We start from the raw sequence: 23,888 nt of genomic DNA, 5'->3' as shown, positions 1-23,888 counted from the left end.
GCCCCTTCCCCAGCCGCGGCGCCGGCTGGGTCTGCGAGGCGCGTGCCCGCGTGCGTGTCCCGGCTGCGCGCCTCCGCCCCGCCCCCGCCACCTCCCTCTTTCCGCGCCGCCGCCGCCGCGCGCTCGCGAGCTCAGGTAGCGGGCGCGCGGGCGCCTCCTCGGGGGCGCGCGGCCGGGCTGCCATCCTCCCGCCCCCCCCCTCCCCCCCACCCCCAAGCCCCGCACCCGTCCGCTCCGGGAGCCAAGGGAGGGAGAGCGCGGGCGGGGGGAGCTGGAGCCCGGCGCCGCCGCCGCCGCCGCCGCCGAGGCTTCCGTCTCGCTCGCTCGCGCAGCGGCGGCAGCAGAGGTCGCGCACAGATGCGGGTTAGACTGGCGGGGGGAGGAGGCGGAGGAGGGAAGGAAGCTGCATGCATGAGACCCACAGGTAAGATCGAGAGCCCTGGAAGGGGCTTCCCATCCCGGGGAGGCGCGCGCAGGCCGTGGAGGGGGAGTTGGTGCCTGGTTCCGCTCCCCGAGGAAGGATTTTTTTTTTTTTTTTTTTTTCTGACAGCGCAGAGAAATCTCACTGGGGACTGGGCAATAGGACCCATCCGGATCCTGGGGAAAACCAGAGAAGTAGCTGGGGGGATCCGGTGGCCACATCGTGAGATCCCTAAGAGTGAAATGTATAGGCCCAGGGAAAAGTGTTTTTTCAGCCTCGAGAGGCTGAAAGGCTTTAGACTTTCCCGTCGCGGCTACAGCCGCTGAATCCCGGGGACCGGAGCTGAGCCAATGTGCGCTAACCCCTGCCCTCCCTCCCCTCCTCCATCCCTGCTGCACGCGCAGCATCCCGTGGCGGCTGTTACTCAGTGTACCCCGCGCTGGGTGTGTGTGTGGAGGAAATCTCGCCGTGGGAAAGGGGGCGGGGGCCCGCGCGGGGGAGGAACGGGGATGGAGCCGGGGAAACCCAGGCTCCGGGTCCCAGGGCGGAGAGGGGGCGGGGGGAGCGTGGCCCCCGAGCCCCGGCAGCCTGGGGTATTGTCGTGTTCGCTCCTGGTTGCAGACTCTTGCAAGCCGGATGCCCTCTGTGGATGAAAGATGTATCATGGAATGAACCCGAGCAATGGAGATGGATTTTTAGAGCAGCAGCAGCAGCAGCAGCAGCCTCAGTCCCCCCAGAGACTCTTGGCCGTGATCCTGTGGTTTCAGCTGGCGCTGTGCTTCGGCCCTGCACAGCTCACGGGCGGTGAGTGACCCCGCGGTGGCCGGGAGGGCCTGGGATGGCAGGGTAGGGGAGCCTGGCTGGCAGGACAGCCCTGGCCCCTCCAGTCCCTGCCTCCCCCCAACCCCCCAGACTTCTGGGGTACCTGAAAACCTGAGGAGCCCCCGTGTCCCAGCCCGAGACTACCCTTCTTCATTCAAAACCCCTGGAGTTCCCAGAAAATTCCTCTGTGGAGCCTGCACAGATTCACACACCCACATTCTGTCTGGAGCTTCCCACTAGCCACCCAGCCTGGCTTCTCCGAAGGAAAGACAATAAGCCTGGCCCATTATTTTCACTTTGGCCAAAGAGAAACAGAGAGAGAGAGAGAGAGAGAGAGAGAGAGAGAGAGAGAGTGGTGCGTTTGTGGTAAAGGAGTAAACTTTGTGGACTTTTGTGCCCTCAGGAGACAGAGGTCAGGTTTCAGCTTCTGGATTTAGGCGAGAGTTGCAAGAACCACCTTTGTGAATGTGACGGGTCTGGAAACGTGGCCAGACTGGCTGCAGGACAGGTTTATTTGAAAGTTAACTTTCTCTCGCCTTGGGAGGTGGAGTGTTCGGGCATGCCCGTGCGCGCTGGGGGTGGGGAGGGGACGCGGAGGTCTTCCTTCAGATGTGTTTCTGGAGGATTGCTTGGCTCATTCAGCCCGGTTTACAGGGGAAGTAAAGCCGAGTGCTTTTCTGTGAAGTGGAAGTTAGCTGAAATCAGATTCAGAGCCTCAGTCCGCATAGGTGGTTAATCTCTAACATACTCGGCTCTGGGGGACAAGGCTCTCTTTTGGCTGTGGTAGAGGAAGACCGATGCCTTTCCTGTCTGAATTTCAGAGCCTTAGAGTCTTTCTGCCTCCACTGCTCATTGCTGTTCGTTCCAGATTCTCTGAGAGCTTGCTGATGTGGGCATGTTAAAAGGGCAGAATCGTGTGTCTGGAACTGACAAATGTTAATAAATAAATCATAATTGCTGGAAAAGCAGGTATTGAATGATGTAAGTAAACTATTTTAGTGTTTTAAAATACTGCTGTTTTAGAGAATTCAAAGGTGAAGGTGGAAATAAGGAGTGAAAAATTAGCAGAAGTTGGGGAGGGGAGTACCAAGTTGGGCTTTAATATGGAGTAATCGATAACTCAGGTGCTGCACTTAGAGGTCTGAAAGATGCCCGGAGTCTAAAGGAGCTTCTTGTGATGTGCCTGTCTATGGGAATTAGTGAGAAGATGCTGTATGAGGAGCTGGTCATGTTTGGGTTTTCCAACAAGAGGTAACTTTTTTGGTGGTCTTTTTTTTTTTTTAAATAGAAATGTCTCTGAGGCAGGTGTCCTCTTCATAGAGGACAAAGTCAACAGGGATGCTAGGCCAGCACGAGTATGGCCTGCCTGGGCTCTGGTGACAGCCTCTCCTGCCGTGGGCTTTCGCTCCACTTGGAGGGTGAGTAGGACCAGGTGGGCAGCACAGCCTTGTCGTTTCCTTAAACCAGGGGCATCTGATTCTCCATTTTCTCCATCCCTTTCTCCGATCTAGACGACAGGTTAACGAGGGTTCATCTACCTGTCTGTTGACTGTTGTTATTGGAAGTGTAAGTCCAAGCACAGCCTAGATTTGAAGGCTGGCCCTTGGTTCTGCCGTTTGTGTTTACAGAGCATCCCCCCTCAAGGATCTCAGATTCCGGACACAGCACAGCCTCCCCAGTCTCCCACATTAGTCACCCATGTGACTGTACAACACGTCTTTCACTCCTCTCTTCTGAGAGGTGAAGATGTCCGCAAAAAGATCCAGGGCCTCAAAGAAGGTGGGAGGAGGGTCGCCTGTCACCTCTCCCTTCTTAGTTCTCACACGCTGCAGAAAGGCTGACCATCAGCTTTGTGTCATCTGGAACTCCCCTCAGGCTGAGAGTGTGATTTCTGGAAGATGATTTATCATTTCAAAATTCTTCCATGAATAAACAATTTGGGTGGAGAAAGGTGGTGGATGATGTTTTGAGGAGTTCACTATACAGAGATTTGTTTCTTAGGAAAGAAATCCATGTGGAGGGTCCAGGAGGGTTTTATTAAATCAGGTTCATCTTAATTCCAGACCAGTGCTTCTAAAATTCTCATGTGCATACAAATCACTGGGGTGGGCCTGAGAATCTCTATTTCCAATAAGCTCGCATGTGATGCAGTTACTACTGGTCCCAGGACTACACTTTGATCCATGGAATTCTCTAGGCCGGAATACTGGAGTGGGTAGTCTTTCCCTTCTCCAGGGGATCTTCCCAACCCAGGGATTGAACCCAGCTCTCCCACATTGCAGGTGGATTCTTTACCAGCTGAGCCACAAGGGAAGCCCACACTCTGACTGGCAATGCTTTAAGCTAAAGTATTCATTAAGATAAGTTGGATTAAGATAACTCTGGATTTTCTGCCACCTCTGTCCAATACCCAAATACAAATGACCTGTAAAAGTGGGAAAGTCTCACCCAGGTGTCTGATCTTTCAGTGGTACACAGAGCTGAAACTCTGTGCTAAAACTCAGTGCTGTTTTTTTTTTTTTTTCCCCCAACCATAAAAAAGGTGCCTGTTTAATAGACACTGTTCTGAAATGTGGATTTTCATTTTTGATTGCTTTCAATGGAAAAGGAACATGACGATAGCAAGATATAATAGTCTCAGCTAGGCAAAAAAAAAAAAAAGCTTGTGTCCTATACAAGAGTGACAAGAAAAAGCCTGAACTGGAACGGGAGAAATTGAGAAAATGATCATATGAAGAAAGAAGGGAGGGAAAGAACTCCATGGAAAATGAAATGCTTTGTCCTAGAAAGCTGGAGGGTCAATTCAATTCTTGGAGCCCTAGAAGAGCTTTAATGAGCCTGAGTTGGCCTGAGGGGACCTTTGGATGGCTCTTTCCAGGCTGTCATTTGTATATTAAGGAAAAAGTGCCTGCATTTGGGATCACTAACATCATGTACTGAGAACACTAATACCAGGTTCATGGTGAGACACAGGACCTCGCTGTGCCCGGAGTCTGCATGGAGCATGGCTTCTTTGGCTGCTTCTTTCTCAGTGTGTGTTCCCAGAGATGCCATTTGGGTATTTGATCACTGGCTGGAGTGGCCCACCCTGGCTTAGAGGAAGAGAGCTAAGAGTTTGCTTTGTATTTAGGTTCTTGAAGGCAAACTCATTAGCACATCCTTATATTATCAAGAGGGCTTCCCTGGTGGCTCAGTGGTAAAGAATCCATCTGCCAGTGCAGGACACACAGGTTCAATCCCTAGATCAGAAACATCCCCTGGAGAAGAAAATGGCAACCCACTCCAGTATTCCTGCCTGGGCAATCCCAAGGTCTGAGGAGCCTGGTGGGCTACAGTCCATAGGGTTGCAAAAGAGTCAGACATGACTGAACAACTAAACAACAGCAACATATTATTAGGAACAGTGGCCAAGTTCTGCTGCTTGATAGCTTTGCAGCTTTGGGGCTTAGAAGCCTCAGTTTCCTCATCCATAAAATGAGGATGATGCTACCTAATTTCTGGAGTTGCTGTGATGGATGAGGGTCATGAATGCACTCAGTAAACATAGACAGTAGTGAGGAGGGGGACTGACCAATCTATAATCTTCCCCACTTGTTTTATTCATTCAGGAAACACTGAGCACTTGTCCCCACCCTGTGCCAAGCACCGCTGTGTATAATGTTCTTTTTACCTTGAAGAACCATTCCTTCCTCTCTATTTTTTGCCCAATGAGCACATTTCTCTTTAAGACCCAACTTCAAATGCCATTATCTCTTTCACATTTCATTTCTCCCCTGAGCTGAGTGTAACCCTTTGCTATGGTGTTGTTTCATTCACAAGACTGTAAGCCCACTGAAGGCAAGCACTTTGACTCTATCTTAAATTTTCATGTCCCGGGCACCCAGCATGGCATCTCATACACAGAAGGTGCTCAGTAAGGCTGATGGACAGCAAGAAAAAAGATTCCAAATTACTGCTGCACAATTTAGAAAATAATTACCATGGACAGTTACAAAAATGCAGGAGTGTCATGGCAGTTCAGGCCACTTCCATTTGGAGGTGGTCTAGGAGGTTGGTAGAGAACTCAGGAAAGTTTCCAGGCGAAAGATGGCACTGAGGATAGGATCTGAGGGAGGGAATGGTTAGAGCATCTCAAAAGAGGCATTTTGTGCAGGGCTAAGGAGTTGGTGTGGAGAAGGCAATGGCACCCCACTCCAGTACTCTTGCCTGGAAAATCCCATGGACGGAGGAGCCTGGAAGGCTGCAGTCCATGGAGTTGTGAAGAGTCAGACACGACTGAGCGACTTTACTTTCACTTTTCACTTTCATGCATTGGAGAAGCTAATGGCAACCCACTCCAGTGTTCTTGCCTGGAGAATCCCAGGGACGGGGGAGCCTGGTGGGCTGCCGTCTATGGGGTCTCACAGAGTCGGACACGACTGAAGCAACTTAGCAGCAGCGGCAAGGAGTTGGTGACGTGTTTGGACCGTTCAGGGAGAGAGAACAGTCTAGATCTTTTGGAACATGGTATGAAAAGGGCACGTGTCAGTTGTTCAGTCATGTCTGAGTCTTTGTGACCCCTTGGACTGTAGCCTGCCAGGCTCCTCTGTCCATGGAATTCTCCAGGCAAGAATACTGGAGTGGGTAGCTGTTCCATTCTCCAGGGGTTCATCCCGACCCAGGGATCGAAACCAGCAGGTAAAGAGGAAACCAGCAGGTAAAGAGGGCGAATAGATTGGAAGCCTATCATAAGTGTCCTTGGAAGCCCAAGTGAGGATTCTGAGTGTCGCACAGCAGGCAGTGGGGGCTACTAAGGGTTTAGAGCGGGAACATAATATCATCTGAGCTGTGCTGTTCCTTTCTCTGCCTCCCAGTCTCTGACCCAGGGCACTCCCTGAGGGGCTGCCCTGCCTGCTCATTAGAGTTGTGTCACTAGTATCATTGGCTTAAGCTCCTTGAGGTCTTGTTTGGGCCACGTGGCTGTAGCATTGAGCTGTGTGCCAGGAGACAGGAACAAACGCTGTCTGCCTGGCTCACTGATTTGGAGGTGCTAGTCCTTTGGAGTTTGAGAAAGATTTCTTACACTGTGGAGCATAAACTTTTCCTGCGATGTTATGTCTAAAAGCCACAATTTCACCCTGTACTTAATTCGGTCTGTAAACAAAAGTCCCAACGCCTCAAACTATAAAGCATGTTTCTTTAACAAAAGGTCACTCTAATATAAGCAGCATGGGAATGCTTTTGATTTATCCCTGAAGTGAAATCTGAAAGCTCTGGGAGACACGAGAGAAGGATTTCATTCCGCCAGTAGCAAATCTCTCATCTCAGAGGCCTGAAGTGGCGAGCTGGAGAGTGAATCAGTGGTTCTTTAATTCCTGAGAGTAACAAAGAGTGTAGGTGAAGATCGCTCTCCAGGAAATATTGATTAGATTTGTGAAGGAAAGCACCCACATGATTCTTTTCCTGGTGTCAGAAGCATATTTCAAAAGCTTCCAAAAGGCCACAGAGATTTGCCCTTAGCTGGGAAGCTCTGTATACCTCAAGAGCTCTGCGTTCTTTATAGAGGTGACAGATTGAGTCCGGTCTTGGCTGTTAAATAGCTCCGTGGCTTTGGGCAACTGGTGTAACTTCTCCTTCGCTCAGTTCCTTCCATATCACTCACATTCTTTAATTCTGTGATTATAAGAATTTGATGGGTTCTGTACTCTGGGTGAAACCAACTCTGTTTTTCCCCTCTATCCATTCATCTTTTGTGAGTGTCTTGCATGCCTGGGGGATGAGCAGATAAGGGAACGTAGTCCTTGCTCCCTAGGAAACGGACAAGTAAGGGCTGGTTTCTTCTCAAAAATTTGAAGGCAGAAGCTTGCATTAAACTATTTTTTCACATACTTTCTTTTTTAAATGGGCTTATTTCTGAGACTTTCTTTTATATATGTATGATTTCTGAGACTTTCTTTTGCATATATATGTTTATATACATATATATATATAATTTTATTTATTTAGTTTTTGGCTGTGCTGGGTCTTTGCTGCTGTGAGGTCTTTTCTCTCGTTGCAGCGAACCCGGGTTTCCTCTAGTTGCGGTGCACAGGCTTCTCACTGCGGGAGCTTCTCTTCTTGTGCAGCAGGGGCTCTAGGGCACTTGGGCTTCAGGAGTTGTGGCGCATGGGGTTAGCTGCACCCCAGCATGTGGGATCCTCCCGGACCAGGGACAGCGATCAGACCTGTGTCTTCTGCATTGACAGATGGGTTCTTTACCACTGAGCCACCAGGGAGGCCCTTCACATAGATTTTTAATTCAGTTTAAAATTTAGTGTTACTTATTGATACTGATGAAGAAGGTGATTTTTCCAGACTTCTTCTTTGATCCTTGTCTTATTTTGTAAGCTCATTTGGTGTTTGATAATTGAAGAACCACACATAGCAGCCGTATGTCTAAAGAGGTCAGTTGGGATCATTGCCTCTGAATTGAGGGAGAGAAAGGGGCAGAAAATAGGTTTTTCTAACTTGTTTATAAACACAGTCACGTTTCACCAAAACCAAATATAACACTGAGGACAGAAGCATCAGATGTATATTCTCATGTATCAGATACCTCAATTTGTCAACTTATGGGTCTATTTTCATAAGAACAAACTGTTTAACTGTTGCTAACCAGGAAAGATTGGAAAAAGATGGGACAGTTTTTAAAGTGGCCAGCATCTGAGTGACTGATTAAATTTGTTAATTGTTATAGTAGTAGTAATGGCAAACCTTTGGACAGTGCTTACTCTGTACGAATGCTGTTTTCCACATTACGTGTGTTAACTCATTTAATCCTCATGACAGCTCTATGCAGTAGGAACTGTTATTTCTCAGGGTCACCCTGTTAGAAAGTGAGGCATGGTGACCCAGATTATCCTTTAGGTGGTAAGCTTTCTCCATGGGCATGGAAATGCTAATCGCTAAATGCATGTTTTGCTTTTTATATTTCAACCCAAATATTTCCCTTTAAGCCACAGTTATTGAATATTTTGGAACTTTGGCCCATCCACTTTGATAGAACTCTTTTTTTTTATTGAAGTATAGTTGATTTACAGTGTTACATTAGTTTCAGTTATGTAACAGTGATTTCATAGTTCTTTAGCTTATACTTCATTTAAGGTTATTATAAAATATTGGCTGTATTCCCTGTGCTGTGCTTCACATCCTTGTATCTTATTTATTTGATACTTAGCAGTTTGTTCCTCTTAATCCCCTTCCCCTGTTGTGTCTTTCCCCACACTGGTAACCTCTAGTTTTTTTCTCTGTATATGTGTCTGTTTCTGTTTTATTATGCTCATTTATTTTTTAAATTCCACATATAAATGAAAATGTAGAGATTTGTTTCTCTCTGACTTACATCACCAAGCACAGTGTCCCAAGGTTTACCTGTGTTGTTGCAAATGGCAACATTTCATTCTTTTTCATGACTAATAGTCCATTATATGTACTGTACGGTGTATAAACCATAGCTTCTTTAAAAAATTTTTTTTTAATTAAAGGATAATTGCTTTACAGTATTTTGTGGTTTTCTGTCACATATCAACAAAAATCAGCCATAGGTACACCCATGTCCCCTGCCATCTCCCTGCCCACCTCCCCCTTCTAGATTGTCACAGAACCCCTGTTTGAGTTCCCTGAGTCACACAGCAAATTCCCATTGGCTATCTACTTTACATATGATAATGTTAGTTTCCATGTTACTCTCTCCATACCTCTCACCCTCTCTCTTCTCCCCTCCCCTGTGTCCATAGGTCTGTTCTCTATGTCTTTTTCTCCACTGCTGCCCTGAAAATAAATTCATCAGTACCATCTTTCTAGATTCACATATATGTGTCAGTATTCAATATTTATATTTCTCTTTCTGACCTACTTCACTCTGTATAATAGGCTCTAGGTTCATCTACCTCATTAGAACTGACTCAACTGCACTCCTTTTTATGGCTATGTAGTATTCCATTCGGAGAAGGCAGTGGCACCCCACTCCAGTACTCTTGCCTGGAAAATCCCATGGACGGAGGAGCCTGGTGGGCTGCGGTCCATGGGGTCGCGACTTCACTTTCACTTTCCACTTTCATGCATCAGAGAAGGAAATGGCAACCCACTCCAGTGTTCTTGCCTGGAGAAGCCCAGGGACAGGGGAGCCTGGTGGGCTGCCGTCTACGGGGTCGCACAGAGTCGGACACGACTGAAGCGATTTAGCAGCAGCAGCAGCAGCAGTATTCCATTGTATATATGTACCACAACTTCTTTATCCATTCATCTGTTGATGGACATTTAGGTTGCTTTCATGTTCCAGCTAGCCATATTCCAGTAAATAGTGCTCCAATGAACATTGGGGTACATGTGTCTTTTTCAGTTTGAGTTTCCTCAGGGTACATTCTTAGCAGTGGGATTGCTGGGTCATATGGTGGTTTTATTCCTAGCTTTTTAAGGAATCTCCACACCGTCTTCTGTAGTAGCTATATCAATTTACATTCCCACCAGCAATGCAAGAGGGTTCCCTTTTTTCCACACCCTCTCTAGCATTTATTGTTTGTAGACTTTTTGATGATTGCCGTTTGACTGTACACCATATCTTCTTTATCCATTCATCTGCTGATGGACATTATGGTTGCTTTCATATCTTGGCTATTGTAAATAATGCTGCTATGGACATGAGGGTGCATATATCTTTTCAAATTAGTGTTTTCATTTTCTCTGGATATATGCCCAGGAGTGGAATACCTGGATCATGTGATAGTTCTGTTTTTAATTTTTTGAGGAACCTCAATGCTGTTTCTCACAGTGACTGCACCCATCAGGTTACCTTCCCACCACCAGTGTGCAAGGGTTCCCTTTTCTCTCCATCTTTAACCACTCTTATTATTTGTTATCTTTTTTAACAATAGCCATTCCAATAGGTATGATTTTGATTTGCATTTCTAGGGGCACTCTTTTTGTGTTGTGACTCAAAAGCAGGAAATATACAAGCAAATCAACAACAACAGAATCTCCCAACTCAGGACAAAGTGAGGGCCACGGTGCCAAAACCTTGACTCCAGATGGAGAAAAGGAAGAGGTTAGACACCCATGAACCCATCAGGATGTGTTTTATCTCCATTCCTGTCGCTGTGGCTGTCTGAGGAAGGCGGTGAGAATGAATGAGACATGCTCCGAGTCTTACCTGCCTGGAGGAGCAAAGGGTGTAAAAACAAATGGCTGGTTTCGGGGGCCTTCTACTGGTGGCTTTCAGACTTTCATCTTCCCCTCCTGTTTATCATTCCCAGTGAGACATTCTTTAGAGGGGTCCTTTTCCATGTCATGTGGTTAAGCACTGATAATAACTTTAGCTGATACATGTTTAGAATGTTACGGTTTGCATGGTGTCTTTACACGTGTCACCACCTTTAATTTTCTTAACACAGTGAGAGGACGAGATTTTTATTTTTTCTGTCCTCTTTTTTTCTTTTTTAATTTGAAGAAACATTCTCTAGGAGTTTGATCTCGTCAGATCAGATCAGATCAGTCGCTCAGTCGTGTCCGACTCTTTGTGACCCCATGAATCGCAGCACGCCAGGCCTCCCTGTCCATCACCAACTCCTGGAGTCCACCCAAACTCATGTGCATCGAATCATCCTACAGATAGACAAAAACCAATAAGCAGTCAGGCCTGTTGGTCAAGACTTTCCTCTTTGCCATTCCACATGCTAAGTCGCTTCAGTCATGTTCAATTTTTTACCACCCTATATGGACTGTAGCCTTCCAGGCTCCTCTGTCCGTGGGATTCTCCAGGCAAGGATACTGGAGTGGGTTGCCATGTCACCTCCAGGGGATCTTCCTGACCCAGGATTGAACTCGCATCTTATGTCTCCTGTATTGGCAGGCGGGTTCTTTACCACTGGTGCCACCTGGGAAATCTAGCCTTTAAACCTGTCTTTTCATTTATATGATGTAGATGGTAACCTAGTTCAGTTCAGTGCAGTTGCTCAGTTGTGTTTGACTCTTTGTGACCTCATGGACTGTGGCATGCCAGGCTTCCCTGTCCATCCCCAACTGCTGGAAATTGCTCAAACTATGTCCATTGAGTCGGTGATGCCATCTAGCCATCTTATCTTCTCCTCCTGCCTTCAATCTTTCCCAGCATCAGGGTCTTTTTCAATGAGTCAGTTCTTCGAATCAGGTGGCCAAAGTATTGGAGTTTCAGCTTTAGCATCTGTCCTTCCAATGAATATTCAAGACTGATTTCCTTTAGGATTGACTGGTTGGATCTCCTTACAGCCCAAGGGACTCTCAAGAGTCTTCTCCAATACCACAGTTCAAAAGCATCCATTCTTTGGCTCTCAGCTTTCTTTATGGTCCAATTCTCACATCCATACATGACTACTGAAAAAACCATAGCTTTGACTAGACGGACCTTTGTTGGCAAAGGAATGTCTCTGCTTTTTTATATCCTGTCTAGGTTGGTCATAGCTTTTCTTCCAAGGAGCAAGTGTCTTTTAATTTCACGGCTGCAGTAACCATCTGCAGTGATTTTGGAGCCCAAGAAAATGAAGTCTGTCTCTGTTTCCATTGTTTTCCTATCTATCTGCCACGAAGTGATGGGACCAGATGCCATGATCTTAGTTTTTTTGAATGTTGAGTTTTAAGCCAGCTTTTCACTGTCCTCTTTCACTTTCATTAAGAGGCTGTTTAGTTCTTCTTCGCTTTCTGCCTTAAGCATGGTGTCATCTGCATATCTGAGGTTATTGATGTTTCTCCCAGCAATCTTGATTCCAGCTTGTGCTGCATCCAGCCCAGCATTTCTCATGAGGTACTCTGCATATAAATTAAATAAGCAGGGTGACACTATACAGCCTTGACATACTCCTTTACCATTTTAGAACCAGTCCGTTGTTCCATGTCCGGTTCTAACTGTTGCTTCTTGACCTGCATATAGATTTCACAGGAGGCAGGTAAGGTGGTCTGGCATTCCCATCTCTTGAAGAATTTTCCACAGTTTGTTGTGATCCACACAGTCAAAAGCTTTGATGTAGTCAGCAAAGCAGAAGTAGATATTTTTCTGGAACTATCTTGCTTTTTTTGTGATCCAAGATGTTGGCAATTTGATCTCTTGTTCCTCTGCCTTTTCTAAATCCAGATGGTGATAATCTAGTTAGTATATGTCAAAACATAAAAAGAAAAATTATACCTGAGGATCATGAGCATGTCAAAAAGTTCCTTCAAAAAAGTTAACTTTGAAGTAAGAATAAGGTTTGATAGTTGATGCTATCTGAGAGCTGCTTACTCTACTGTCCAGGAAGCCATGTTTGATGGTATGAGCTGAAGATACTAGGTTTTAGGGAAGAACTTGGCCCAATATTTTGTCTTCTTTCAGAAAAAGATTGCTCTACTATTCGAAGACAGAAGAAGTTATCCACTCAAGAAGAAAAACAAATAGAAATAATTAAGTGACTTGCTCACCAACTGGAATTGAAAGTGCATTGTAAGATAGCTTCTTAATTGAGAGTATTGTAATTGCTTTAATAATCTGAAACAAGGTAAACTGGAGCATCAGAGAAGTAAAGCAGAATAGTTCTTGACATTATTTGGCAGTGACAGCAAACTTGAGAGCCCCTTTTACTTCACTGTGAAGATAAAAAACAGGCAGCCCCAGGAGGGCAGGGGGACTGTGGGTGGGCACAATTGTGAGTGCATCCAGCAGATGTCTCCAGAAATGGAATATTATCCTTCGAGATGAGAAGAATTGCAGAGCCCGGTAAGTTTGGTGAGTGCTCATTTCGTTATTATCTCAATCAATTGACCTTCTCAAGAGAAAGGATGAGTAAGGTGTTTTTGGAAATAACGGTTCAACCTGGTTATCTCATGTTTCTGTTTGAAATTGGTGACTTCTCTGTCTTGGAATTACCAGTGAGGGGGCAGAGCCAAACAAGGAGGGTCACTCTGGTTCAATATACCTTTTTCTCCAAGTAACCAAGATACAAAAAGTCCTTATTTCTTTGATTTGATTGCCTTTCTAAAAGACATATGTGGTTAAATTGGGTGAGCCAGCAAGAGAGAGTCTTTGAAGAAAGAAAGAAAACCCATTCTTACAGTGGATTCTTTACAATTTGGATGCTGTGCGACATTGTGACTGATGTAGCTGGTTTCCAGTTTCAGAGTCTCAGTACATAGAAGAATCCTTTGGACTTAACCTAAACACTTAAAATCAGAAGATTCTGATTCTCTTCAGGCAGAAATAACAGAATCCGCTTGTTTTGTAGAAACTTGATAGGTTTAGAGGGTTAATCCTAGGAGAGGCTCTCCCTGTTCTATTAGACTGCTTCTGCTAACTCTGAGTCTCAGGGTCAGGATCTAACCCAAGGATACATTTTCACAGTTTCTTTTGGGAGTGGAATCTGCAACTTTAAGTGGTTGTATGACAGCATGTGGGTTTCCTGCCAACATGAATCTTCAAGAATTCATGAATCTTGAATCAAGAATCTTCCTGCAGTGCAGGAGCCACAGGAGACACCGGTTTGATCCCTAGGTTGGGACAATTCCCTGGAGGAGGGTATGGCAACCCACTCCATTAGTCTTACCTGGAGAATTGCATGGGAAAGGAGGCTTGTGGACTACAGTCCATGGGGTTGCAGAGAGTCAGACATTACTGAAGCATCTTAGCACACATGCATGACAGCATATACTCAATGGCTCATTGGGGCCACCTCGATGTTTAAATTATACTTAAAACAGGGGAATAATCTTTTAGAAACTTGAGTTCCTCTGGTGTGGAACAATTCAATAGTTTTGAATTGCTATTTCTGTTTATCCTTTAAAGGGCTTGCTCAGATTTTTACCACTGGATTGTAAATGGTAGACCAGTTTTTTTTTTTTTTTTTAGTAACACCTATCTGTTTACACCATTGTTTTATAGAATGGGAGGTGCTCTTTTACTGGCAATGATGACTTGGTGGGTATGTCTTCATTTCTTGAGGCAAAGAGCTGGAGCCGTGTAGGGTCCAGTGGAAAGTACACAGTCAGTTTTCCTTGCTATTGTGACCAGCTAGCCTAGTGATGGTAACCTAATTTCTGCCTCAGTTTCATTATTTGTGAAATATTTGGACCATCTCCCTCCCATAATTGTTGTGAGAATCAAATTCATGAGTAGGGGAAAGTATCGTAACTATGTGAGGTGTCAACATCATCACCAACAAAGTGCTCGTGAATAATGAATGTTTGCTACATTGACTCCGCTGGGGTTAGCCTACCAAGAGCTTCCTTTGTTTTGAAGGAATATAGTATAACAAATGCATGACAACAGCCAGTAGCACATGCTGAGACTGGTGTGTGGTATTGAAATCCCCTGGTGGTCACTGGTCCTTGGCTCCAGTATAGAACTCACTGTCATGATTCCTGTGGCAGGCCGTATGGTGGAGATTTATATTGGAGGCTCTGGGGATGGAGGAGGAGCAGGGGCGGCTTATCAAAGAAGAGAACACTTGAGCAAAGTCTCGAACAGTAAAATAATTTTCCAGGCATAGAAGGTATTCGTTGAGAGATGCTTTTCTTTTTCAGGAGAGAGGATCGAGTAATGCTGAGGATTGAGTAATGCTCAGATGCTGAGATTGAGAAAGAATATGTACCAAAGACAAGGACAGCATTAGTAAAGGACAGATAGATTGAGAAGAGACAAGAAAGGAGGCGGGAAAGGCAGGTTGGACCTACATGCCCAGCTAATTACATTTGGACATCATCTGTCCATCAGGCAGTTGAAAACTCAGGTGCCCAGGAAAGGGAGTAGGGCCAGAGATTAGACTTGTGCATCAGCTACATGGAGAGCGGGGCAGGAGCTGGGGGCTATGGGGGGCAGGGAGGAGGCTTAACTTTCCCAGGAAGAGTGTGTAGAAGAGGGAATGAGGAGGAATCCCAGGAAACAGCCACATTCTAAAGAGGAGAAGCCAGTAAGGAGGGTGAGGAGTTGTGCCACATTGGTAATAGTAATAATAATAACACAATGATAACAACAGAACTTGATTCTGTTGATGGCCGATTCTTTTTGAAGGCAGGAGGTTTAATCTTTGTTATTATTAGGATGACATTTAAGCTTTGAATTCTGGATGCCCGCACCCATTGGACAGAAAGGAGAGCAGGGCTGGAGGAAGAAAGGCTGTTTGGGAGGATGGAGAATCTGCGAAGAGATGTTTGAGGCTTGACTGCAGAAGACTCACCGTCTTTTCCAGCCTTCACGGGGACGATGGAGCTAACCCGAGAACTAGAGCTGGACAGGGCCACTAGGGGGCCCAGGGTGGCTTTGGGTGTTTCCCCTCTTGGGGATGTTGGGCAGAGGGGATGGAGTTCGTGAGCACAGAAAGAGTGCCCATGGGCCCTCCGCCTTGTAGTGCTCCTTCCTCTGAGCTCTTGGGAGGTGGGCTGCAACGTTTTATGAGCTCCCGGCTTCGGATGCACGTCCTTCCTCCACACATCTTTTGGCAGCCCTAGCCTCCGGTCCTGCAAAGATTCAGTCTTCTCAGGCTGTCGGTTAATCTGCAAAGGTGTGGTTGCCAGAGAGTGACCCCTCTGTCACCCCCACCCACTGTGACCAGCTCTGTCATCTCTGAAGCAAGTCACTTAACCTCTCCATGCTTTGGTTTCATCTGTACATCAGGGGCAACAAGGCTCTTTCCTCTACACTTCGTGGGTACCGAGAAGGCAGGGTCAGAAGACAGGAGTTTTATAAATATGAGACGGAGTTAGGACTGCCTGTCTGGAAGGAGACTTCTCTGCTGTGCCTAAGGCCAGTTTTTACCTTTCGCTTTCCTAAATCCCAAAGAAAGATGCTCTGCTTAGCATGGAAACGCCTCCCCACGTGAGGGTCCTGACCCCTGTGAAAGCTCATTTTGTGCAGACATGATGTCAGGGTGGCTGGAGCAGCTCTTTTGCTGCAAAATGGAACGTGCCAATCTGCTCAGGCCCCGCTGCCGGTGCATTCAGTGAATAGTCGCCTCTGGAGATGGAGAAGGTCCTTGTGCCGCGGAGAGCAACTTCTCAAGAGCTGTTGGCCCAAGCCCAGTCAGCCCCTTTAGTGTGCTCACAGACGCCCCTGGAAAAAGCAGTTCAACACGTGAGGCAGGCAGGGGATTCATTAAAGGTGCTTCGGAGGTCTCGGAAGGCAGCGTGTCTGTGTGCGTCCCTCTCTGCCTCCCCCTTCTCCCTGTGGTATTTCTGCTGCTGGAGGCATTTGGGCCAGCATCTTCTGGCTCAGGTAGGACAATAAGATGAATTGAGAACTGCATCTGGATCCAGGGACTCAGTGCTTTATCCACCTTCTCTTACCTCCAGCTGCATACTGTCTCTCTTTCTTAAGAATCTCTTTATATAAAGTTTTGTGGATGGGATGCTGCTTTTGGGAGTCTGTGGCTGGAGGTCATGGGATCCTAGTCTTTGGCCAGAATGCCTGGAAATCCCTTTTGCGATCCACTCAGAGCCCTTTGGGGGAAAAAGCCTGTTAGCCGCTGAGGGCGCCTCTCTGTAGCTTCCTCAACCCTGAAATGCCGGGTCCTGATTTGGGGAAGGAGTCGTTTAAAGGACAGCCCCATTGGGCTTTGAATTAATAGAAGAGGGTCCTGCATGGTTTTATGAGGTGGCAGGGCATTTATCCCCTGAGAGCAGCTTTGCTGAAAATCTGCCTTGTAGTTCTCATTTACATGGTAATGAGCTCAGAGCTTTTGCCCTTTGTTACCTCCAGATGAAGGAAGACCCAGACCCCTGGGGGCTCCCCCAAGCACAGAGGATCTAAGACTGGGAGCAAACCTGCCCTGTCCCCGTGAGGGTCACCTTTGCGCCCTGGGCAGCCACACTCGAGGGCGGGTTCCTGAGAGTCTGTTGTTGCTGCTGCTGTTAAAATTGTTCTCTCTTGCTTTCCTTCATGCAGTGTGGCTACCAGAGGCTTTAATCAAAAGCAGAGCCGTGGACTGGTCTCTACCTCCAGTTTGCGGCATGGTTTGTGTGCATCTCACCTCCCACGCGCCTTGGTCTTCTAATACTTGGCATTTTCTCTAGTCCCTGCTGTGTTGATGTTGTTGCTAAACTGGGTCATGTTCTCGGTGATGTAGCATCAGCTAACTTGCAAGGAAACGCAAGAGGCTGCAGCAAGTCCGTTTCTCCTTGGGCCTTCCATGTACGTAAACTCTATTTTTCCAGTATCGTTCCTGGATGGAGATACAAGTTGAAGAGCCAGATGGCCACGTTGTCTTTTGAGAGTTCCAGAAGAAAGATGATGCACTACAGATGGCCTATTGACTTCGAAAAACAAGGGTAGGGCAGAATTTAACCCTAAATTAAGGTTAGGATTATGGTTAGGATTAGGGTTAGTAGCCCTCCAGCTGGCCTTTACCCAGGTCTGAAACATTACCTGCCATCCTCTCTCTACCTTCCCAGAGCCTTCCTGTCTTTGAAGAGACAGCTTACATCTCCCTTCCATACCTTCTGCGACCTCTTGAACAGTCCTTGGCTTCCTTAGCTCTGAGAACCCTCTCTGTCATCAGAACTCTCACAGCACTGGAATTGTAGGCTGCTGAGCTGGAGAAGACCATGGAGATGGTTGGTTAATGGGTTTGCATGGAGCCCCTTGGTACCCCCCACAGAGTTTGCCTGGACAGAATGGGCACTGAGGGGACCTTGCTGAGCAAGCCACCCCACACCCCCACCTGCTTCCCCACCTGCTTTATGTGGCTGCACCTCCTCATATCCTGTTACCAACCTGTGAAAACACTGTACCCCATCCAGCCCCATAATTCTAAGCAGGAGGGAGAAGAAAGTCTCTCATCTCCTTATGTAGCACTTTCAGTCCCTGAGGACAAGGGGTCTGGAGACAGATCTCTGGGACTGAATCCCACCTCTGTTGCTTGGTTGCTTCATACGTTGTGGAGCAAACTACTTAACCTGTCTTTGCCTCAGTCTCCTCATCTGTGTAATGGGGATAATAAAAGCCCTGTCACAGAACTGTTGTGTGGAGTAGATAGGTTAATACATGGAAAGCACAGAGGCCAGTGCCTGGCTTGTGGTGAGATTTCATTCATGTTGACTGCTAGTCTCCTCATTGTCCTTATCCTTATCATTATTTTTTAACTTACAAAAGCTCCTGAAAGCTAGGATCCACAGCTGATTAATCTTTTTTTTTTTTCCAACCTGACCATGCACTGTGAGTTCTAGATATTCAGTAAACATGAATCTAATGACTAATGAAGGTACTGAGGACCCGGAGAATATTTCTAATGCAAATCTCACAGCTAGGCTACAGGTTCCTTCAGGGCAGGCACCAGGCTTTTCACCAGTGATCTCTCAAAGCACAGTTGACAGAGAGAGTCCTACCTAGTCCTTTACCCACAGCTCGATCAGTAGGTTAAAGGACTCTGCAGCCAGGATCTGCTCTTATATGAATAAAAGATGTTGTTGAGTGGAGCATTTTATTATTTCTGAACTCTCTCTTCCCTCTTATGTCTGGCATCTGGGCAGGTGGCAGCAACTGCTGCAAGTAATTGGTTAGAAGGACACTAAGTGGGTTGACGTCTGGCTTTGCCTTGAACATCACCCTTCCCTCAGTGAGTGACAGCACCTGGAGGGCTTGAGTTTTTCACCTACTCTGACCTCTGGGGATTTAAACATGGCTCTGAGAGTCTAAAGGTGAGAAAGGTAGGAGGTCTTCATAGCCTGTTACCTCTATCCACTGTCACATTTACTCAATAGGGATTTATTAAGCACTTACTATGTGCAAGGACCACATTATGTACTAAGACTATAAACAGGAAGAAGATAGTGTCAACCTTCAAAGAGTTATGTGTCTGTGCATTTGTACTGTTGACCATTAGCTTGAGCTGCCATGACAAAATATCATATTCTGGGTGGCTTAAACAACAGAAATTTATCTTCTCTTGGTCTGGAGGCTGGAAGTCCAAGATCAAGGTGCCAGCAGGGTTGGTTTCTGGTGTGGGCTCTCTTCCTGGCTTGCAGATGGCCGCCTTCTAGCCATGTCCTCACCACATGGCTTTTCCTTAGTTTGTGTGCATGGGAAGAGACAGGCCAAGGAGAGGGAGCGTTCTGGTGTCTCTTATAAGGACGCCAGTCCTAATGGATTAGGGCCCCATCCTTCTGACCCCATTTAACCTTAATAGGTTTAATTTAACTTCTGTATAGGCCCTGTGTCCAAATATAGTCATGTTGGGGTTTTCAGCTTTAAGATACAAATTTGTGGGGGTGGGCACAGTTCAACCCTTAGCAAATGTCAAAGGAAGACAAGTTCTAGTGAGAAAATATTATGAAGATCCAGAGTTCTTATCCCAGCCAGGGAAGATCATGGAAAGCTTCAAGGAGGAGATGATAGCAAAGCTATTATCAAAGGAAGAGTGGCAGTTAGGTGCACAAGGGGAGGAAGAAGCAATATGAGCCAAAGTGCAGCCATGTGAACCTGCCTCTGTGTGTGTGTGTGTGTGTGTGAGTGTGCGCGCATATATGTGTGTGTTTAGGGGGCTGGTTTACAAGTCATTCATTTACCTATGTATGCATGTCATGAAGTCATTCATCAAATATTTCTTGCGGTTACTCTACACAGATAAACCACATGCAGAGTTTGACAGTGGGCTCCAAAGATGATCTGGAAATTCAAATTTGCCAAGTTTCTCAAATTACAGGGCCATCGGATTTGCTCTAACTGAATCAGCCTACTGTTAGACACTCCCATTATTCCATTACAGTTGTCGATCACTGAAAAATCAATTGCAGGTGGCTCCCCAGGCCACCTAGTGGACCCACTCCTACTTTATGTCAGGTAAATATTGGATTATCATGTGGAATTAGCCTGCGGAGAAGTGATGGGTTAATATGTACAGTAACAGGAAGCTATCTTTGGTTGTGTTTTTAAGTCTTTTTGGAAGTATCATTCATGGAGCAATTTCTTTTCTCCTAGTCAAAACATTTCTTTTGTTCTTTTTTCCCCTTCATCTGATATTTTAAGTTGAAACAAATGAAACAGCTGAAGGATTTGTGAATCTGGATTTGGTTGTGGTGTTGTTTTGAAGGGCCTGTGAAAGGCCTGTGTTAGAAGACCCTAAACCCTTTTTGTTTAAGAAGAGATGTCATCTAGACAGAGAAGACAGTGCCAAGTACCCTACGCCCTAGCTCCTCCTTCGCCCTCTGCTCCCCACAGCCTAGGAGTTGCAGCCTAGTGCCTGAAAGTGAAAGTGTTAGTCGCTTGGTCGTGTCTGACTCTTTGTGACCCCATGGACTATATAGTCCACCAGACTCTTCTGTCCATGGAGTTCTCCAGGCAAGAATACTGGAGTGGGTAGCCATTCCCTTCTCTAGGGGATCTTCCCAACCCAGGGTTGAACCCAAGTCTCCTACACTGCGGGCAGATTACCATCTGAGCCACCAGAGAAGCCCATGGTGCCTGGGATCCAGCTTATGGAGGTCTGAGAACCACCCCCACCCCATATCCCGCACCCCTGGTCCTGCATGTGTGTGAAGACTGGTGTGTGCATTTCTCTGAAGAGAATATGGCTCTTTCCACAGATCCTCAGATGGGTTCATGACCTGAAAGGGTTAAAAAACAATTACAGGCTTAGAGCAGAGGGCTGTGGAGTGAGTCTGTGGCCAAGCTCCTGACAGAAATGGTGCAGAGAAGGAGGCTGTTTTCAAGGGTTTGACAAGTTATCTTTCCTCCTTACGAGTACATTTCTCTGGCCCTTTTGGACTTGAACACCTATAGGCTGAGGTTCAGGGGGTAGTGGGGAGAGAGGGTCTAAAGAGGATCCGCAGACAGGAAGGCTGACAAATTCACCAGACTGGCAGCCTGCGGAGAGTGGCCCCTTTAACTTAACCCCTCCCCCGCCCTGGCTGTGGCAAATCAACACTGTGCAATATAGAACTCTCTGCTATTAAGTGATTTTTTTCTATAAATTTCTATAAATATCAAAACAATACATAGAGAAGAGGTGGAGTGATCATTTACTCAACCAGCATTTTTTGGGCCTTTATTATATGTGATGGAGAAGGAAGTGGCAACCCACTCTAGCATTCTTGCCCGGAGAATTCTATGGACAGAGGAGTCTGGCTGGCTACAGTCCTTGGGATCACAAAGTCGGACACGACTGAGCCACTAACACACACATTGTATGTGAGGCGCTGGCCTTGGCAGGGTTGGGGGGGTGCAGAGGTGAGTGATAGGTGGGACCGGGGAACTTGTGCGCTTATCGGATGTGGTGTGTGGAAAATATTCATCTTTACCTTTCCCCCGAGAATGCTGACAGAGTGAGAAATACTCCAATAAACTGGCAAAAGTGATCCTTGTCTCTAATTCTGCAGGTCATTGTGACATACTGGGACATACAGATTCTATAAGTGTGATGATGCTACTGTTTCCAGTGTTGTAATAAGATGGTTTGGTTGCTCATGAAAAAAAGTGTTGCTTTTTTTTTTTTGGTTATAATTTTGCTATAATGAATGTTCGAAACATAATTAACGTCTCTGTTGTTCAGGTTGGCTGTGCTTTGGATTAGTAGCAATAGAACTGGAGAGTCCTAGGGACTGCCTTAATGGCTAAAGGTCCAGAGAGGGGTTGAGCTGTGGGCTTCACAGCTGGTTAGTGGCACAGATGGGCCTGGGGCCCAATCGATCTCTTCTCTGCTGGGGCTTTTCTGTGACATCATTCCCCACCCTTCAGACACCTGGAGATTATAACAACAGGACCCACCTTTGGGGGGTTATTTGGATTAAATGAAATAATACATGGAAACACTTATAATTAGTGCTGGCCAGGGACAGAGAAGCTCAGGGAATGCTGGCCACCACCGCTCCTGCTAATCCTTCCCTTCCATGAACCTTGTTCTCCATAAATTCACTGAAATCTCTTCCTCATTTCAGTAGGTTCTTTCTGCCCACACCCCCAGTCTTGGGTCATGTACTTCATATGCCTGTGAGCTGCTAAATACTTCTTTTTAATTTCCCTCCAGTACATTTAGAGTTGAGCTTCCCTGGTGGCTTAGACTGTAAAGAATCTGCCTGCAATGTAGGAAATCTGGTTCCATCCCTGGGTCAGGAAGATCCCCTAGGGAAGGGAATGGCTATCTGCTCCAGTATTCTTGCCTGGAGAATTCCTGGCGGGCTGCAGTCTGAGGTCGCAAAGAGTCTGAAATGACTGAGCGACTGAACACATTTAGAGTTATAGGGAACACTCAGATCAGCCTTGCATTTTTTGAGGGGGCAGACTTTAAATATATTAAGACTTCACCTTCCTGGGGCATTGAGCCTGTCTGCCCTCTCTGTCTCCTCATCTATCCATGTGCCTGAGTCTCCCTGGGCTGGGACTGGGGGTCCAGCACCCCTGAGACTTGGCCCCAGGGGCAGCAGGGCACAGCTGCCCAGGCCTCTGGGCTGTTCCAAGGCTGGTACATCAGGTTCCTTTGTAACAAGGGCTCAGCTTTTGTTTTGGCAGCACACAGGGTGCTCTTTTCTCCAGCGAACTGAGGTCCAAACTCTCAGGCCCTTTTGTGCCATACACCGATGGCCACTGGCTCACCAACACATGTAGTGTTTTCTCTGAGCGCAGCCTCACTCACACCAAGACTCAAGAGTGGTGTAACAGGAACCCTCCCTGCATGCCGAGACCTTCAGACCCCTGAGAACTGTGAAGGTTCACCATATCTCAGTACAGGGAAACCATCAAAGCTGGCACAGAAGCAAAACTACGGCGAAGCAGTTGATGATTTATGTGAGAATATTAATTCAACACAACATACTGAAAAAGGTAGAGAAACTGTGTTCATCATGCTTAAGACTTCATAACTGAGAACTGAAAGTTTTAAAACTTTTTGTTACAAGTATATGTTCATAAGGATACCCAGTTCAATACAGTTGGGTTTGAGTACAATGGGTCTCCCATATCTGAGAGTTCTGCATCTACAGATTTAACTAACTGCGGATTGAAAATATCTGAAAAAAAATTCCAGAAAATTCCTCAAAGCAAAACTTGAATTAGCTACACACTGGCAATTACTTGTATAGCATTTACACTGTATTTATAACTATTTACATTGGATTTACATTGTATTAGGAACTATAAGTAATCTAGAGATGATTTAAAGTCTAAAGGAGGATGTGCATAAATTACATATAAAGAATCCGCCTGCAATGCAAGAGACATGGGTTCAATCCCTGGGTCAGTAAGATCCTCCGGATAATGGAATAGCAACCCACTCCTGTGTTCTTGCCTGGAGAATTCCATGGACAGAGGAGCCTGATGGGCTACAGTCCATGGGATTGTAGAGTCAGACACGACTGAACAACTAACACTATCACTGTTATATATACACATATATTATAGGTAGATACTTTGCCAGTTTATACAAAGGGCTTGAGCATCTATGGATTTTGGTATCTGCAGAGGTTCTGAACCAGTCCCCCAAGGATGCTGAGGGATGACTGTATTTACATGCCTTAAAATGTTCTTCTCAGATAAGAAATCATAGTATTATAAAATAGCATTTTAGATTAGTATTTCGTTTATGCATTCAAGTTAGAATCACTAACTTTGTGAAAGGCTATATTCTAGGTTCTATAGAATGACTCCTGAAATAGGGGTTGAGATGTATTTAGTTGGGAAATAATTTTATTCCCTATACTTGTGACAGAA

The 23,888-nt window shown here is 46.2% G+C and overlaps 1 protein-coding gene across 2 annotated transcripts in view; it reads left to right on the top strand.

Annotated features, from left to right (window-relative positions):
* The first annotated feature begins 234 nt into the window (after window positions 1-234).
* SUSD4 (sushi domain containing 4) overlaps window positions 235-23,888 on the top strand; it is a 133,570-nt gene continuing 109,916 nt past the window's right edge. The window contains exons 1-2 of one of the 2 annotated variants that reach the window (XM_019976933.2): window positions 235-424; window positions 1,043-1,225. In XM_019976933.2, coding sequence (XP_019832492.2) covers window positions 1,078-1,225 — 148 coding nt within the window. In that variant the 5' untranslated portion in view covers window positions 235-424; window positions 1,043-1,077. Of the gene's footprint in view, window positions 425-562; window positions 644-1,042; window positions 1,226-23,888 lie in introns of those variants that run through there. The other variant, XM_070768015.1, reaches the window with a different exon arrangement.

The sequence above is a fragment of the Bos indicus genome, chromosome 16, assembly GCF_029378745.1.
Source record: "Bos indicus isolate NIAB-ARS_2022 breed Sahiwal x Tharparkar chromosome 16, NIAB-ARS_B.indTharparkar_mat_pri_1.0, whole genome shotgun sequence".
NCBI lineage: Eukaryota > Metazoa > Chordata > Mammalia > Artiodactyla > Bovidae > Bos > Bos indicus.
The sequence above is the reverse complement of the archived record's forward strand: the minus strand, read 5'-3'. Positions and strand labels throughout refer to the sequence as shown.